This window comes from Ambystoma mexicanum, chromosome 5q (assembly GCF_040938575.1).
Source record: "Ambystoma mexicanum isolate Mex_15411 chromosome 5q, UKY_AmexF1_1, whole genome shotgun sequence".
In the NCBI taxonomy this organism is placed as follows: domain Eukaryota; kingdom Metazoa; phylum Chordata; class Amphibia; order Caudata; family Ambystomatidae; genus Ambystoma; species Ambystoma mexicanum.
Window position 1 is genome coordinate 927,542,980 of NC_090933.1, and position 16,510 is coordinate 927,559,489.

Below are 16,510 nucleotides of genomic sequence, written 5' to 3' on the forward strand. Positions count from 1 at the left end.
TGGAGAGATTTAAAGACTAAGCAGAGGAAATGAAATTTAAGATGGGAGTGAAAGGGGAGCCAGCCAAGGGAGGAAAGGGAAGCAGAGATGAGTCACAGGAGGTGAGGAGACAGGGTACTGACGTCAGAATGGTAGATAGATTGGGGGTAGGGGGCGAGATGGGAATTTGGTAGTCCAAAGAATTAGGAGGAGCAGTAGAAGAGGCGAGAGAAGATAAGGGAGGAGATTAGAAGTTTAGTAGCATGGAAGGTGAGATAGGGGCAGACTTTGCAAATGTTAAAGAGGTGGTAACGACAGGCACGAGAGGTGAGAGAGATGTTGGGAAAAAGAGGAGTAAAAGTGACTTCCTAAATTGCGAGCATGTGCAGAGATAGGAAGATTAGAAGGAGGAAAGTGAATGAAAGGTGGAGGAGCGGGAATAGAGTTGGAGGGGAAGAATAGGACTTCAGTCTTGAGCGAGAGAAAGCAAGAAGACATCCAGTTTTTTATGGCGGAAAGACAGGAAGAGAGTCTTCTGATCTGAGTCTTATGATCTTGCTGTGTAGATGGGTCCGTTCCATCCTGCTGGGTTTCTTCCTAGTTGTCTGTGGTACCCTGCTGTTCCTCTTCATAGTTCTCCAGAAATGAAGCTTCTTCCTCTTCATTATAAATGTCCCTATATCTGTCCATGTGGACAATATTTTCCTGCTGGACGGGGACAGAAGACTGATCATCTTGATAATGAGATGGAAAATGGAGGCTTAGCTCTACCCGAGACCTTTTAGGGGATGGATGATCAGAAAAACTGATAATCTTCTCCAGCCGATCCATACACCCTTCGAATTTCTCTAGTCCATTTAGAGGACCCAGGCAGGCCTATGGGTGGAAAAATGTCGTTTTCTGCCCTACGGCGTCGAAAAGAGTCTCTTAGGGTGTCGGAAAGAGGCTCTTGACTATCTTCATACGAATCATAAGAATCGGGATCTAAAACCGGATCTGAAGATTTTTCCGCGGCTTGTCCCATGACTTTAGGCGGAACCGGGGTAAGACTGACTGCCGCCGTAATTCTTTCGATGCGGTCTTTGAAAATCTTCCGAAGATGAAAGTGCGTCCAGCCCCGATTGTGCGGAGGAAAGGACTGATGGGCGATGCGCTGGGCGGAGCCAAGAAGGGTGGAGTTACGGCCGCGTGCGGTACCCGGCGTAAAAAGAGAGGAAGGACACATTTCTGAAAAGTGTTATGCTTTTTACAAAGTGCTCCAGTCCCGTCCCACAGGACGGAGGAATGTCTCATAAGTATGGAGGAAAGGGGACGGGACGTAGCAGTATAAAGAATACATAGCAGTACATACACAACCACAGGAGGTGGCAAAGCTCATCAGCAGCAATTATTCTTAACCCCGGACCAGGCTCACCTACAAGCAAACAGGTTGCATAGCACTTCCTGGCCCACCCTGCACTCCTCTCTGCAATCCCTGTCGAAGCAGAATTTTGAGAAGGTGTGCATAAACCTCCACGTAGCAGCCCAGCAGATGCAGAGCAGGGGCACACCAGACAGGAACGTTGTTGCAGTGATCGCTCTAGTGGAATGGGCTCGAGTCAGGCAGCGGTCGGTTTGGTGACAGTGCGTGATAAAGCTGGAGAGCCACCTGGAAATTGAAGCCTTGGAAAAAGCGTTCCCATGGTTCACAGGACCAAAGTTAACGAAAGTTTGAGACGTCTTCCGGAAACTTTGTGCGTGCCACATAAAACCTCAGAGGAAGCACCACATCCAGCGAGTGCAAAATCATCTCAGCCAGCGACAAAGGCGTCGAAAAAAACACAGGCAACACCAAAGGCTTGTTGAGGTGGAATTCCGACTGAACCTTTGGCATGTGCATCTGCAACACCACCCTCGCCTCGTGCAAAGTCAGATAAGGCCGCATGCAGGACAGAGCCTGGATCTCACCTACCCTCCTGGCAGAGGCGATGGCCACGAGAAAAGCCATTTTCCACGAAAGGAACTTGAGCAGGGCTTCAGGCATAGGCCCGAAGACCCACCCGCCCCCCATGAGCCTTGTCAGTGTACCACGTGGAGTTCCCACACCGGGGCGGGCGCCTTCACAGACGGGAACTATCTGAACAGTCCTCTGAGGAACTCCTTGACTAGACGGTGGGGGTCCGTCCCGGAGACCTGTTGTAGCAGGAGATAGCCACCAGATATGATATGGCATTTATAACGCACCTATACACAAGTGTTTCAAGACGCGACAAGGGAGGGGGAACAGAGGGAAGACAGACAATGATCCTACTAGGCCAGGTGTCATTCAGATCGTGCAAATGCATGGGAAGGGGGAAGTGGGAAAGTGCGGGGGATGGAGAGGAACAGTGCAGTACATGGGATAATAGAATAAACAATAAGTAAAAGTACGACCAGCCAAGTGCAAGAGTAAGTGCAGACATCAGGTGTCAAGTGCTGGTAAAGGGACTGTAGGGATACAGAAACAGTCCAAGAGCAGAGGTTGCCACGGAGGCAGTGCAACCTGGGCCCGAGATCAGAAGTTGGCCAGGTAACCAGTGCAGTTTCAGTCAGGAAGTCAGCAGGGGAGAGGAGGAGAAAAAGCAGAAGCAAAGAGAAAGGTTTTGAGGTGCTTCCGGAACCAGAGATGATTCTCAAGTTTCAGGGAGGTTGTTCCAGAGGGAGGCCCCAGCTGAAGAAAGATCTACCAACAACTCGTCACTTGGAGAAGTGACTGACCCTGCGGGAGTTGGAGGCTGATGAGTGAAGAGCTTGAGAAGGACGATATTTATGAAGAGAGCTCAAGGTATTGAGGCCCCAGAAGGCATTGTGGACAATGCAGAGGGTTTTGAAGTTAATCCGCACAGCCACTGGGAGCCAGTGCAGAGATGTCAGTCCTGGACAGATACAATCCCTGGGCTTGAGTCCAAGGACAAGTCTCGCAGTCCTGTTCTGAATGAGTTGCAGAGGGCAGAGTAGAAGCAGGCAGATTTAGAAAGAGGCTGTTGCTGTAGTCCAGCCTAGAGAGAACCAGAGCTCTGGACGCAGTGAGCTTCTGGGGGAAGGAGAGGAAAGGAAGAATACCTCTGAGGAGGTGCAGCTGGTAGTGTGACTTTTTAGAGACTTCAGATGTGAGGAGAGAAGGAGAGTGTGGAGTCGAAGATGACCCCAAGGTTTTTAGCCTCACAGGAGGGAGCAGGAAGAGGGCCAAGAGAAGCCAGCCAGAGAGTGACAGGAAAGGAGGGAGCGGGTGTGCCAATGAGGAGAAGCTCAGTCTTACTAGCATTAAGGCAAAGATCATTGGCGGCACAACATCTCCTGGATGGCGGACAGTCAGAGTTGAGAGAGGGAGAACAGGTGGTTGAGGGTAGCCTGAAAATGAGGAGTGTCATCCTCATAGCACTGGAAGTTGGGGCAGAGCGCTGCAATGCATTGGGCAAGGCGTGCCAGGTATTGGTTGAACAGCCAGGGAGAGAGGTTAGACCCCTGGGGAACACCACAGGTAGAGATGGAGAAGAGGAAGGACCCAAGTTGAACCTGGGAGGGTCGATCAGAGAGGAAAGAAGTCTGCCACGTCAGGGTCTGACCGGAGATACCTAGGTTAACGCAGAGACGGTTGAGCAGGATGGCATAATTGACAGATGCACCTTGATGCGGCGTGATCCAGCCCCGCCTTGGCCAAAGACAAGTACGGAAGAACCTGAGGGGCCGTGACCCTCACTTTTGATCTTCTGCGTCCAGCACCAAGTTGCGAAATGCTTCCACTTGTGCCCGTAGCATTTATGATTAGACAACGCTCTGGCCCGGGCAAGGACCTCCCTGCAGTCCGCCGCCAGCTCGTACCCTCCGAACTCTAAGGCTGCAGGAGTCAAGCCTTCAGGTTCAGTGATCCTGGGTCACGGTGTAGGATTACACCTCCTTCCCTGGTGAGTAGATATGTGACCACTGGTAGCTTGACTGGAGGCGACATTGACGGGCTGAGAAGGTCCGGGTAATAAATATGGCACAGCCACCCCGGGGCAACGAGGATCATCCTGCACCGGTACCATTTGAGTTGACCGATGACTTTGAGCAGGAGCAGCAACAGGGACTGGGGGGACGCATCCCCCCCTTCCTCTCCGGTTGGTGGAACCTGCTGGCGAATCTCTGGCATTTGGAGTTAGTCGCTGTCGCAAAACAGGTCACTCTGGGGTCTGCCCCATCTGAGGAAGAAGCTGTCCACTTGATAAATCAAATCAAAATCCTGTCGAAGCTCCCACTTGTGGCAAGAGCAAAGTTCCCTGCTGAGCGAGTCGGTGATTGTGAAAAGGAATGAGGAACATCCCCTGGGCGACAACCCAGTACCACAAGTCCTGCGCCTCTCTGGAGAGCGCTGGGGATCTGGTTCCCCCCTGCTTCCAGATGTAGAACTTTGTGCTGGTATTGTCCGTGAAGACCCTCACCACCTTGCCCTTGAGGGACGGAAGGAATGACTTGAGCGCCCAGAACACTGCCCGCAGCTCCAGCACATTGAGGTGGAGGTCTTTCTCCTCCAGTAGCCAGAGGCCTCGGAGGTGGAGACGTCGGGTGTGGGCTCCCCAGCCCTCCAGGGACACGTCCGTGGTGACCATCTCTTGGTATGGGGGACTCTGGAAATCCATGCCCCCAGCGATGTTAGAGCATACACCCCACCACCTCATCTCTCGACGGAACTCCTCGTCGAGCACAATCCAGTCTGCGAAGCTTCCGGACACCGGGACCCACTGAGCGTCCAGTAATTCCTGAAGGGGCTGCACCCTGCAGAGTTTTATCAGGTAGATACACGACATCATGCCGAGCAGTGACTTGATGGTTCGTACTGTGGCGATAGTCAGTGCCAACAGCTGTTGCACCTTGCCAAGCATGGCCGCTATTCTCTCCTCCGAGGGGGCCGCCAGGCAGGAGACGGGGGGGGGATGGCAGGGGCCAGGCGCATCACCCCCAGGACATGCTGTTCCTGGGGGTGTTGCGCCTGGCCCCTAGGAACAGCGTGTCCTGGGATGGAATCAAGCAGGACTTTGGATAGTTCACTGAGAACCCCAGATCTGTCAGCAGCCGGGCGGTCCTGTGTGTGTTCGACCAAGATCTCCCTTCACTTGGCCCTGATGAGCAAGTCATAGAGGTACGGGTACACGTGTATCCCTTGCAGAAGTTGATGGGCTGCCACTGGTGCCAGGCACTTCGTAAACACCCTGGGCGCCGACTTCAGACTGAAGGGGAGGGCCTTGAATTGGTAGTGCTGACCTTGTACGATGAAGCACAGGAACTTCCAATGCTTCTCATGAATGGGGACATGGAAGTGGGCGTCCTCTAGATCCAGCGGTCAGGAAATCCCTTTCCTCAAGTTGGCCAGGCACGTTTTGCAACATGACCATCTTGAAATTTTGGGACTTGAGGTACTTGTTTAGCCACTGCAGAACGAGAAAGGGCCTCCAGCATACTAAGAAGTATCTAGAGTAGACTCCAGAGCCCCGGCATCGTCTTGGAACCAGCTCCATCGCCCCTTTTCTTAGCATGGCACGTACTTCCTGCAGGAGCAGAGGGATGTGCTGCTCCTGCCGGGCCACCGGGTACACCGGTGGTATACGCGGACACTTCTGCTGGAGCTCTAGAGTGTGTCCGTGGGCGGGAGCACCCAGCACCTATCAGTCGGTGGATATCTTTTCCCACTTGCTGATTAAGCCTGCAAGCCGACCTCCCAATGGGTTGCATGGGGGGGGGGGGGGCCCCGACATCCTGGCTGGTTCAATCCTACTTTGGGGGCTTTGTGCCACCCTGGGAGCAACTACGAGGGCCACCTCCGAAGGCCTTGGAACAACCCATGTAGGCCTCCTGGGTCATGCAACAGGAGGGTTGGCGGTATGAGGATGATCCCCCGCCAAATCCCTTTGACGATCTTCCGGATTTACCTCCCGAGGCACGAAACTAAGCCATCAACCACGAACACCGAATCATGCTGGGGGACTTCAACATCTGGTTTGAAGACGGTCACGCCAACTCCCAAAAATCACTGATTGAACAACTCACAACCATGAAACTACGACAACTAGTCAGCCAAAGGGGCAACACACTCGGCAGGACACACCCTTGATGCAATTTTCACCAAGGAAAAACTCATCACCACGGCACCGCCAATACAAATACTGTGGAGAGACTATCTCATCATCCCATTCGTGATTACTCTGCCTACCCAAGTCTGCATCCAACCTCATACAACCACCTCAAAAAGTAACTGGAAACATGTCAAAGAAAGCAACCTATTCGAACTGGAGTCAACCAAACCCAGAACTAGAGCTAGCAGACCTAGACGGAAAAACGGAGCTACTACACAAATGGATTGCAGACACAATTGACAAGACCGCCCCCAGATAAACCATTCACCCCATCTAAAAAAAGTGCAATGGCAAAATGGTTCAACCCACTATTAAGCACCATGAAAAAGGAAAACAAAAAAGATGGAACTGGAATGGAGGAAAGAATACAACCCAGACAAAAAAAAACACTGTTCCAGAGACAAATCCGCGCATACAAGAAGGAAATTCAAAAGGTGAAGAGAAGGCATTACGATGACAGAATCACCAATGCCACTAACACACAAAAAGAAATGTTTAACATCATTAAAGAGATGAGAAACCCACCAGGCGGTGACAACACCCCCAACCCCCCCCCCCAGAGAAACTATGCAACGACCTGGCAGACCACTTCAAGAAAAAAAAAATCAATGACATCCGACAAACCATACAAAACATATCAACCAACCCCAACATACTACCAAGCGAACCTGTCACAGAACCTCAGCACAAACTCAAACTTCCCTGAAATATCAGCAGAGGCATTCGCAATGCTGGTAAAACACAGCAAGAAAGCTGGATCACCCATGGATCCCTGTCCCCCGGACATCTACAAATCGATACTCGCACAAGGAACGCCAGCAGAATACTACAGAAACCTTCTGAACCTATCACTAGCAACGGTACCGAGGACCTTCAAATCAGCATATATCAAACCACTTCTGAAAAACACAAGTGGCGACGTAGAAGACCTCTCCAACTACAGGCCGATTTCAAACATTCCCTACCCGGCAAAACTGGAAACCTATGTATATAAACTAACCAAAGAACACGTAGAAAAACACCACCTGCTAGACCAAGCGCAAGTCAGTTTCAGACCCGCAAGAGGAACGGAAACAGCACTACTATCCATCTGGGACGACCTAAAAACTAACGCAGACTTGAACACAACCTCAGCCCTTACTCTACTCTACCTCTCCGCAGCCTTCGACACAGTTAGTCATGACACGCTAGCCAAAAGACTAGAAGACATAGGCATAGGCATAACAGACACCACTACACTGGACTAAATCATTCCTAGCAGACAGAACAGAAACCGTATGGATTAAACCCTTCAAATCCACTCCAAGAGTTAACGAATCGAGTGCCACAAGGATCCTCACTATCTCCACTGTACTTCAACATCTACCAGACTCTGGTTATCAGAATCTTCAAAAAGTACAACACCACATGCTACAACTACGCAGATACTCAAATTATCTAAAAAACCAAGACACCCAAGCCGACCACTCAACCCTAATCAAGTGTCTAAAAGAAGCCTTCAACTGCATGACTACCAACAACCTGAAAATAAACCCAGGAAATACAGAAATCATGATCATATCCAAAGACCAAGAGAACAAAACCGCCATCCCGTGGCCAACGGAAATGGGATCCGCACCATCACCATCTAAGGTAAGGTAGTAAAAAATCTGGGAGTCCTGATGGACAGCACCCTAACCTTAGAACCACAAATAAAAGCAACAGTCAATAAATGCTTTTTCCTCATCCACACGGAAAGAAGAATCCTACCATTCCTCTCCTTCACACACAAAACACTCACTATCGTCGCGCTCATCATGTCAAAAATAGACTATGCAAACAGTCTATCTTGGAATACCAGAATACCTCCTGAAGAAACTACAACGGATCCAAAATACAGCAGCCAGACTACGCCTCAAACTATCAAGAAGAGAACATATCACTCCTGCCCTAAAGACACTACACTGGCTCCCAGTAAAACATTGCATCACCTTCAAAACAATGTGCATAACGCACAGGGCAATCAGTGGACAATCTACACGCCAACTGGACAAGTGACGCCGGGTAGAGTGGAACACAGGCGACACCCAGGGAGACGTAGTTAATAACACCACCCTACACCTGCACTCGCCCCATAGTTACCACCAGGTACCACAGTGTTGTAGAACTGTCGGGATATTGGCAATCACCACATTAGCTGAGCTGTGGACACTGGCAGGTGCACTGGCCGTATGAGCGGGAAGGGAAGACAGGTAGGGCTGTGAGGGAGGCTGGGGGAGGAGGGGCCCAGATGTGAAAGGGACCCTGAAGGCCGGATGGTCCCAGATCAGGACAGAGACGAAGGGATGCTCCCGAACCCCATCTGGGGAGATTACAGAAGACTGGCGCCTCAATTCAGGATAGATATGCCAATTGCTAACCCAATTGCATTAACAATGTCCCCCCTCTGCATACACCTCTCAAACTCCAAACAACCACAAACCTACAGCACAACAAACCGCACAAACTTCACTACACTGCAATAACAAAACAAAAACACAGACTCGCACAACGGTACACGACGACTGCCGGCCGCAAACAGCCCAGGCCCAGCCAACGGACCCACCGGGCTGAGGCCGCCAACAGCACATCACTGCTCTCTTGCACTTTTCCAGCTTCCTCCCTCTAACCCCCCACCCACCCTTTTTCAGAGCCGTCAGAGCGCCAGGGGACAACTCCGGTGGTGATAGTGCGCGGTATAAATGTCCTTTAACATTAACTCAAACACATTGCTCAGTCTGCAGCTAGAGCAGAGCTTGAAGAGAGAACCTCAACCGTCGTCCCCCTCTGACATGGTACAGCGTGCCGTGTTGGCCCGATGGCCTTCTGGAATCTTTGATGAAAATTTGACGATTCTTGCCATTGACGGGCGACAAAAGACGCATGGATCACTGCTTGCCCGTCAAAGGAACGAAAGAGCACACAGGCTCTATTCGACAAAAATCAACTTTTTACTGAAAAAGCATGAACAATCGTAGTTCAGCTGTTGAGAATTCTCAAGTGCCAATTCCTTAGAGACCTGGAGCAACTTTGCTGGATTTGGGGACTTTTCATTTTTAACCTGGAGAGAGTGAGACACTTTTTCCCCACTCTCTAATGTATTTTTAATGTGATTTGAACTCTAGTTTCTTTGTTAAGTATGGAGTCTGTCAGGGCTGGCTGGAGTAGGTGGTCTGGTAGCAGGAAAGGGCCTGTACATAGAATAGGAAGCTCTTTCCTTAAGTATAAACATTGTGGGTTGCCCAAGTCAAGATGGAGAGAAAGAAACCTTATCTGATTGGTTTAAGGAACAATATGTTTGCTTTGTCTGATTAGTGGAAGGATAATGGGTTGGATTCTTGGGAGGTGAGCAAGATTCTAAACTGCATTTCACCCATAGTAATTCAGTGGCTGGTTGTACATTAATTAAGCTCCTTAAATAAGGCCTTTCCATAGCTCAGAGAATCCACTAAAGTAAGAAAACTGATTGCAGTGCCTGTGAGAACTTGACATCAGGTGGGATTGTTCCTTTAAAAAGTTCATAAACTGTCACAGAGAATGTTCAATCTAAAGTGATATGTACGTTGTGAAAGAGAAACCTTGAGACAAGAGAATAAGGAGGAGACATGAATAACTGATGCAAAAAGAGAGAAGACATACATATGTAATTTTTTTTCGTGTAAAAGGTTTAGTCAAAATGTTAACTCAAGTTTCAATACTTAAGGAATTCAACTGATTTGAAGCTGTTTAATGACTGTACAGTGTGGATTATGTAAACACTTTTTAAAGCAATAAGTAAAAAGAAATACGACTGTGCGACAAGTTTGTAATGTTTTGCGCATGTTGAAATTTCAAACTGCATTAGCGCGAGTTTTCGGATTTTAGCAGCGTCGTTCATGAAGCGCGTGTGCAGTGTACGATAGTGCACAAGATCACTTTTAAAGGAAAACTGCGACCGCGAGTCTTGGTATCTTTTACAGCGTCGTTCAAAGAAGCGCGTGTGCGATAGTGCGCGTGTCCTAATGAATTGTGCGCAAGACTTTTTTTAAATGAGAGCACGGGTGCGATCAGAAATAAGAGCGTGTATGCGAATTTAAAGTGCGAGTCGAGAAAACAACTAGCGCAAGGTTTTTTCTGAGTTTTGAACGTGTGTTAAAACAGTGCATGCGCGTGTTTATTTTTTCTCGTCAATATGCGCGTGTGAATTACTAATTCATGCGTGGGAGGAGCTGCATTCAAGGAACTTGAATACCTATTTTCACGCAACTCTTATACTAAAAGGAGATTCTATTAAAGGAAAAAAACTGCATTCATTAAAGCATAGGAGTCCAGACTTTACAGAGCTCTACGTAATGAAGCAAAAGTGTAAAATATCCAAGACTGTTAAGTACTTGCAAGAGTCATTTACTTTAGAGTTTTAAAGAGACTATAATGGCAAGTTACATTAAGAGAACCTAAACAGTTTTTAAGGGGTTTCAATATAAATGTATAACCTCTATGCCAGGTTAAAAAAGGTAAAGAAGATAATTTTACATAATGTAACCAAGTGTATGTCTTATCACAGATACCAGAGCCTACCAGAAGGTTGCAGGGCAGCAGTATCCCGTTTATTTTCTCCACTTCCCCTTTCTTGGGGTTCTCAGCTCAGCTTTTACTTTATGGCTGAGAGGTGAACTCCTGGCGAGGGTCAGTGGCGCCAGCATCAGCTCCTGCGGAATCCTGACAAGCCGGGCCCATGCCCGCAAACCCTGAATTTTGAATTTAGCGGCCCGGCTCCTGAAGTCAGAGTTCGGTACTTACAACTTCCTCAGAGATGCATGGACATACCCAGGGAGGCAAAAAAAAAACAAACACCAGATATTGCTACTCCAGTAAATGGAAGCGCTGTGTTATCTGGTGCAATGCCAAAGGCGTCAATCCCATTGTATTGTACCTGACTCACTTACTAGACTCAGGCCTGGTTTTTAATTCCCTGAAGGTTCACTTAGCTGCTCTTTCGGCCTACACTACGTCACAACAGAAGGTGTTATGGTGGAAAATGCCACTTGTTAAGGCTTTCATGGAAAGGGTCAAGAGGATTCATCCCCCCCATTTGTAACCCGTCTCCCAGAGGAACCTGAACGTGGTACTGACTAGGCTCACGGGGTCCCCGTTGGAGCCTATGCATAAGGCAAGCCTCAGGATCTTACCTATAAGACAGCCTTCCTAGTGGCTATTACTTCCATTCGAAGGGTTAGTGAACTACAGGCCCTTTCAGTTCTAGACCCACTTCGTTACAGTTCAGAGAGAAGGTTGTTCTGCGCACTCAACCTCGATTTGCGCCTAACTTTATTTCAAAGTTCCATGTGAACCAATCGATAGAACTACCTACCTTCTTCCAGAACCCCACTAACGTGGCCGAGACAAGCCTACACTCATTGGATGTGCGCAGAGCAGTCATGTTTTACCTGGAAAAGACTAAACCACTGAGAAAGACTAACCAGTTTTTTGTTTCAGTGGCAGCTGGTAGAGAAGGTGATCCTGTCTCTAAATCAGGCATCTCCGGGTGGATTGTCAAATGCATCACACTGTTCCACTCTTGCTAAGAGAGAACTGCCCTTCAAGCCTAGAGCACATTCTACTCAAGGCACGGGGGCTTCATAGCTTTCATTGCAAATGTTCCCCTAGAGTCCATTTGCAAAGAGGCAACCTGGAGTTCTGTACACATCTTTACAAAACACTATTGCCTAGACATGCATTCTAGGTCTGATTCTCAAGTGGGACAAGCAGTACTAAGACATCTTTCCACTACGGTTTCTTCTCACAACCCCCCTCCAACTCTGGGTACTGCTCGCTAATCTATGCACCGCATGTGATTCTAAGCAGATTAACAAGCATCAGAAGACATGCATTACTCACTGTAATAGCATTTGATTGTATCTGCTTAGATTCACATGCGCCCACCCTTCCTCCCCGCTCGGGTGTAAGGAACATAGACGTCTTACTACTTTCTCTCTTATGTACTCACGAAAGTTATTAGGCTCCATCATGGCAGAAAGTACAATCATAGGGACCTCGGCACATGAGGGATTTTGGGTACACTACACGTCACGGATAGTGTTACAGGCACACCCATGTCGACGTCCCCTTTCGATCCTCGAAAGACAAGCTGCAATACTCACGGTTACAACTGGATGTCGGACTATAAGCAAAGCATGTGATTCTAAGCAGATTAACAAGCATCGGAAACTGTTTGCAAGAGCAGTGAAGTGAAATTTACTTAACTTACATTAGTAACTTTCTAGACCCAGCACACACTATCTTACGATGGAGGGGTTACTTAGTATCCCCTTTGTTTAATTTCTCATGTAACAATTTTATGTTACCCTTTCCTCGATGAATGGCTGGTGGCAGTGGTTTACGTTTAACTACTGTGGTGTGCTTTTAACGCGGGCTGCATTCGCAGAAGTAGTAAAGCACCCAAGGGTGCCATTTTTGTCAAAATGGCCCCAGTCTTCTTTTTTCGCCGTTTCTTTGTGGAAAAGTTCGTCTTGAGATGTACTCTGCCCACCAAACCAGGTTTGGTACCTTTGTTCATTTCGTCTTTGGTGGAATTCAAGAGTGAAGCCCGCCTCTAGCTCCAGGGTGTCTGGCAGGGGCAGGAAGCAAGGGAGGTGCCCGAAACTCCCTTTGCTTAGTCTTTTAAATGACAGCAATGCACTCCTAGGCGATTGGCCGGCTGGCTTTCCGGCAAGGACAGCCACCCTGCTGGGTAACTGACAGCTGGGCTGGAATGAATGGGAAAAACCAAGGCTTTTTGGCTTGGACGGCAGAACCGACCACTGGACGAAGTAATCCGAAGAAGAACTTGGAAGAGACGCCTGCTGCAACTCCTGGACCGTTGGTTTGCCCAGTGAAGCCCTGCTGCTGTCCTGAAGCTCCGAATTCGTCTCGACTAGAGAAGCCCTGCAAGGACAACTTCTCCCATTGAGTTGGTGGGTCCAATCAACTCAAAAGTAAGCCACCTGGACATCCTCTCGAAGCTAGTTGTATTTCCACTGCAGTTGCTGCTGGAAACTAAGAGTCGGGGAGAGGAACACCAGTTTGTGTGCATTGCTTTTAAGTTGGCCAAGAGCTCCAGGAAGCAGGGCTGACCCATCCTGAGCCACCTCAACAGAGTGCTGGACCCCAGATGCAAGGAAAGCCCATCTCAACAGCCAAGAGTCTGGAGTGGTGCTATTTGCAAAGACGCAAGGAGCTGAAACCGTGAAGTGCCACTGTATAGAAGTTGGTCCTTTTCTGTCACCAACCGCCCGTTGCAGTGCAGGAGTCCGCTAGACATCCTCCCACTTGTCCCCACGACTGAGGCCCAGGAACAGTTTTTCTTCTAACCAAAGGTACTGTTAAGTCTAAAATAACTTACCTCTTGTTGTGTAACCTCACTTGTTCTCAGTTGAGATGTGTCTTGGTTGCTTCTGCGGAGTTGCCAACAGCTTCTTTACCTCACAAGCCTAATCAGCTTGTGGCCCTGCTTTGATCTTTTTTAAGATGTTAATTTTAAACCAAGGCAGGGTGACAACGGTACAACATAAATGAAGACATGAAAATCAGCATGAAATAACCACCGCCTCCCTGCATTGCCGTTGGTCAAGGGCAGCATCCCATTGGTTTGTGTTCTCTGCGTCTGATTCGGCTGTACCTCTCTCTCAGGGAGTGTCTTCTCCCCAAAGCCCACCAGACATTGCTGGGCATATAGGTCAAAGCTGGAAGTTTCCGGTTATAGTCCAACAATGGGGCCCAAATGTTCTGGAAGCGATGGAGGAGCCCAGCCCTCGCCGCAATCAATATGTCCCATATTTTCTCCCACCATTGAGACATGAAGGGGCCGTCCAAGGCTTTCCAGGAGCGAGGAGCGGGCTATCACTATTTTCCCCGCCAGAAGGCATTGGGTCAGCAGTTTGGCTTTATTTCCGGAGCGCGGATAAATCCCGGGGACCGGCACCCCCAGGAGGACAGGCTCAGGATCCAGATGGAGTGCTGTCTGGGTGATCTGCTCAATGGTAGCTAAACAGTTTCCAGAACTGTTGGATCCTTGGGCATACCCACCACATGTGGAAAAAGGAACCCAGCCTCCACACCCTCTCCAGCAGGCATGGTCGAGAGACTGGTTCATATGATGAAGCCTGAGGGGAGAGCAGTACCAACGTAGCAGAATCTTGTAGGCACATTCTCTATTGGTGATGCAGGAGGATGATGTGTGCGTTCGGGTCCAGAGGTTACCAAAAGTACTTACCTGCTTCAGAATATTTGTGACATCTCTTGTTTTGTTCTATTAACCTTTCTCTTTGAACTACTCCTAAGTATTGCTCTAAATACCACAGTGTCCTAGCTATTTAAGTCACCTGAGGGTGTAGGAAGTGTCTGTGCCATCCCAAATGGGTACTTGCTGATTTAGAGAAACTAAGAGTGTGCATTTGTGTGTTACTATTATATTGCCCCTACTGAAGAAGGCTTACTCAAACTGACTGTTAAATTAATAATTGTTTAATCAAGAAACCTTGTGTGTATGTTTATTTGAATACTTGTCACTGAATCTCTGTGCAACTCCCCTACAGCTCACATTGACCCCTCTTGAGGTAAGCCTGGCTGCTCAACACGCTACCAACCTGTGTAGTACAGACTTATACCAAAGATTGGGTTCCTATTGCCAGGAGGTCAATGTTGTTGTAGTGCACCCAAAGGGTACTTCATACAATCTTGTCTAACATCAGCTCACAGGAAAAAACAGGAGGACTCCCCAACACTTGAATGTGCTGTAAAAATCTGAAGATGGGTGCCAGAGGAGGGGCGTAGGGAGAGGGCAGTCAATGGCTGGGAGCAGAATGGCCCAGAGTTCAGTGATTGATTTAGAGGATAAATACAGTTTGTAAGTGAAACACTTTTTTCTTTTACTGAGGATTCCCAGCCTGAAGGGAATATTCATGAGCATGCAAATCCATGCCAGACCCCATGTTGGAGAACTAGGAGTTTAACCTTGACAGCTCATAGACATTCACCAGTAAACATGTTGCTTAGTTGATGTACATACAGTTTTCTCACCCTGAAAACATGGTAGAAAGCCATTCTAACAGAGGGGTGATGACCTGCTTAACAAGTGGGTAAGACCAGAGTGGGTGTTCAGTTCATGGTGTGTACACATAGGAAGAAATGTGAGCTGGATTAAAGTTTTAGAAATACTGACGAAATGGAGCAAGTTTTACCAAAACAAACTTAGCTTTTGGCTTGAACTATATTTTAAGCGAAAGTCAGGGACCAAATTACAATACTGTACCTTGGAACGAAGAGATTCTGGAGATTCAAGCATGTGAAGAAGCTCAGAGTTGTCGATCTCCAACAACATTCCAGTAATTTTCCCAGCCAAAGTTGGATGCATATTTTGAATAAGAGGGAACAGTCTTTCGCCTTAGAGAAAAAACAAATGTAGTAAATAAAATGCGAATGCAATTTTCCAGCAAAATACATGCTACAACCCATATGCATGGCCAATGAACGCCCAATCTAGAAAGGAAAATGGATCTTCATGGCAATTCCAGTACTCTTAATTCATTGCTTTTAGGGAGATCTTTACATAGCCCTCTGGTAAGGGATATGCAAGCAACCTATTGGCAGAAGTTCAAATCCAACCAACAGGGAAGCCAAACCTCTCTAAATGTAGTAGCAATTTAACAACGGTCGGGCACAACTTCAGGAGGGCTGCTTGGTCAGTACAGTTAGTCCACAAAAGTAAAGAAAACACTCCTGTTAGGGAGACTTATCATTTTAATGCTTCATCCCCTCTCCTAGAGAGCCCCAGCAATTTCTGCTGGACTTTTTTCTGAAATCCTCAATGAGTGGAGCCTTTTTTTAGGGAGAACTTATTTCTGTGTTAATTCCCTTCTACCTTAGAGACACCCAGCTCTTTTGCTGGACTTAATTTTCATCCTGAAGATAGCAAGCCCTTTTTCTCGCTCTCTCATGTGTTTTGTGCTGATTTGGACACTATTTCTTTTGGGTGTGGAGCATGACAAACTCCATAGGCATCACCTTTTGTAGTGTGACACACATCACCCTCAGTGCAGTGTCACAAGAGAAGTCCTTTGGATGTCTGTCGAGGTTAAAATACCTTCTCTTGGATAAACTACTGTTTCCATGAGCAGTAAGTAAAGTGAAATTGACTTTACTTACCTTTGTTACTTTGTAGACCCACCACACCATCTTATGTGGAGTGCTGGGAGGATACTTAGTATCCCCTTTTGTCTACCTTCTCATGTAAAATGTTTATGTTACCCTTTCTACAATTAATGGCTGGTGGCAGCGGTTTATTTTTCCTACAATTTACTGCAGGCTGAATCTTCAGCTGCAGTATTGCACCCATGGGGGCCCATTTC

The 16,510-nt window shown here is 48.0% G+C and overlaps 1 protein-coding gene across 2 annotated transcripts in view; it reads right to left on the minus strand.

The window, feature by feature from the left end:
- The window catches only part of PABPC1 (poly(A) binding protein cytoplasmic 1), a 503,278-nt gene that overhangs the window by 40,458 nt on the left and 446,310 nt on the right, over positions 1-16,510 (minus strand). For both annotated transcript variants that reach the window (XM_069621444.1, XM_069621445.1), the window contains exon 14: positions 15,415-15,545. In XM_069621444.1, coding sequence (XP_069477545.1) covers positions 15,415-15,545 — 131 coding nt within the window. The remainder of the gene's footprint in view (positions 1-15,414; positions 15,546-16,510) is intronic.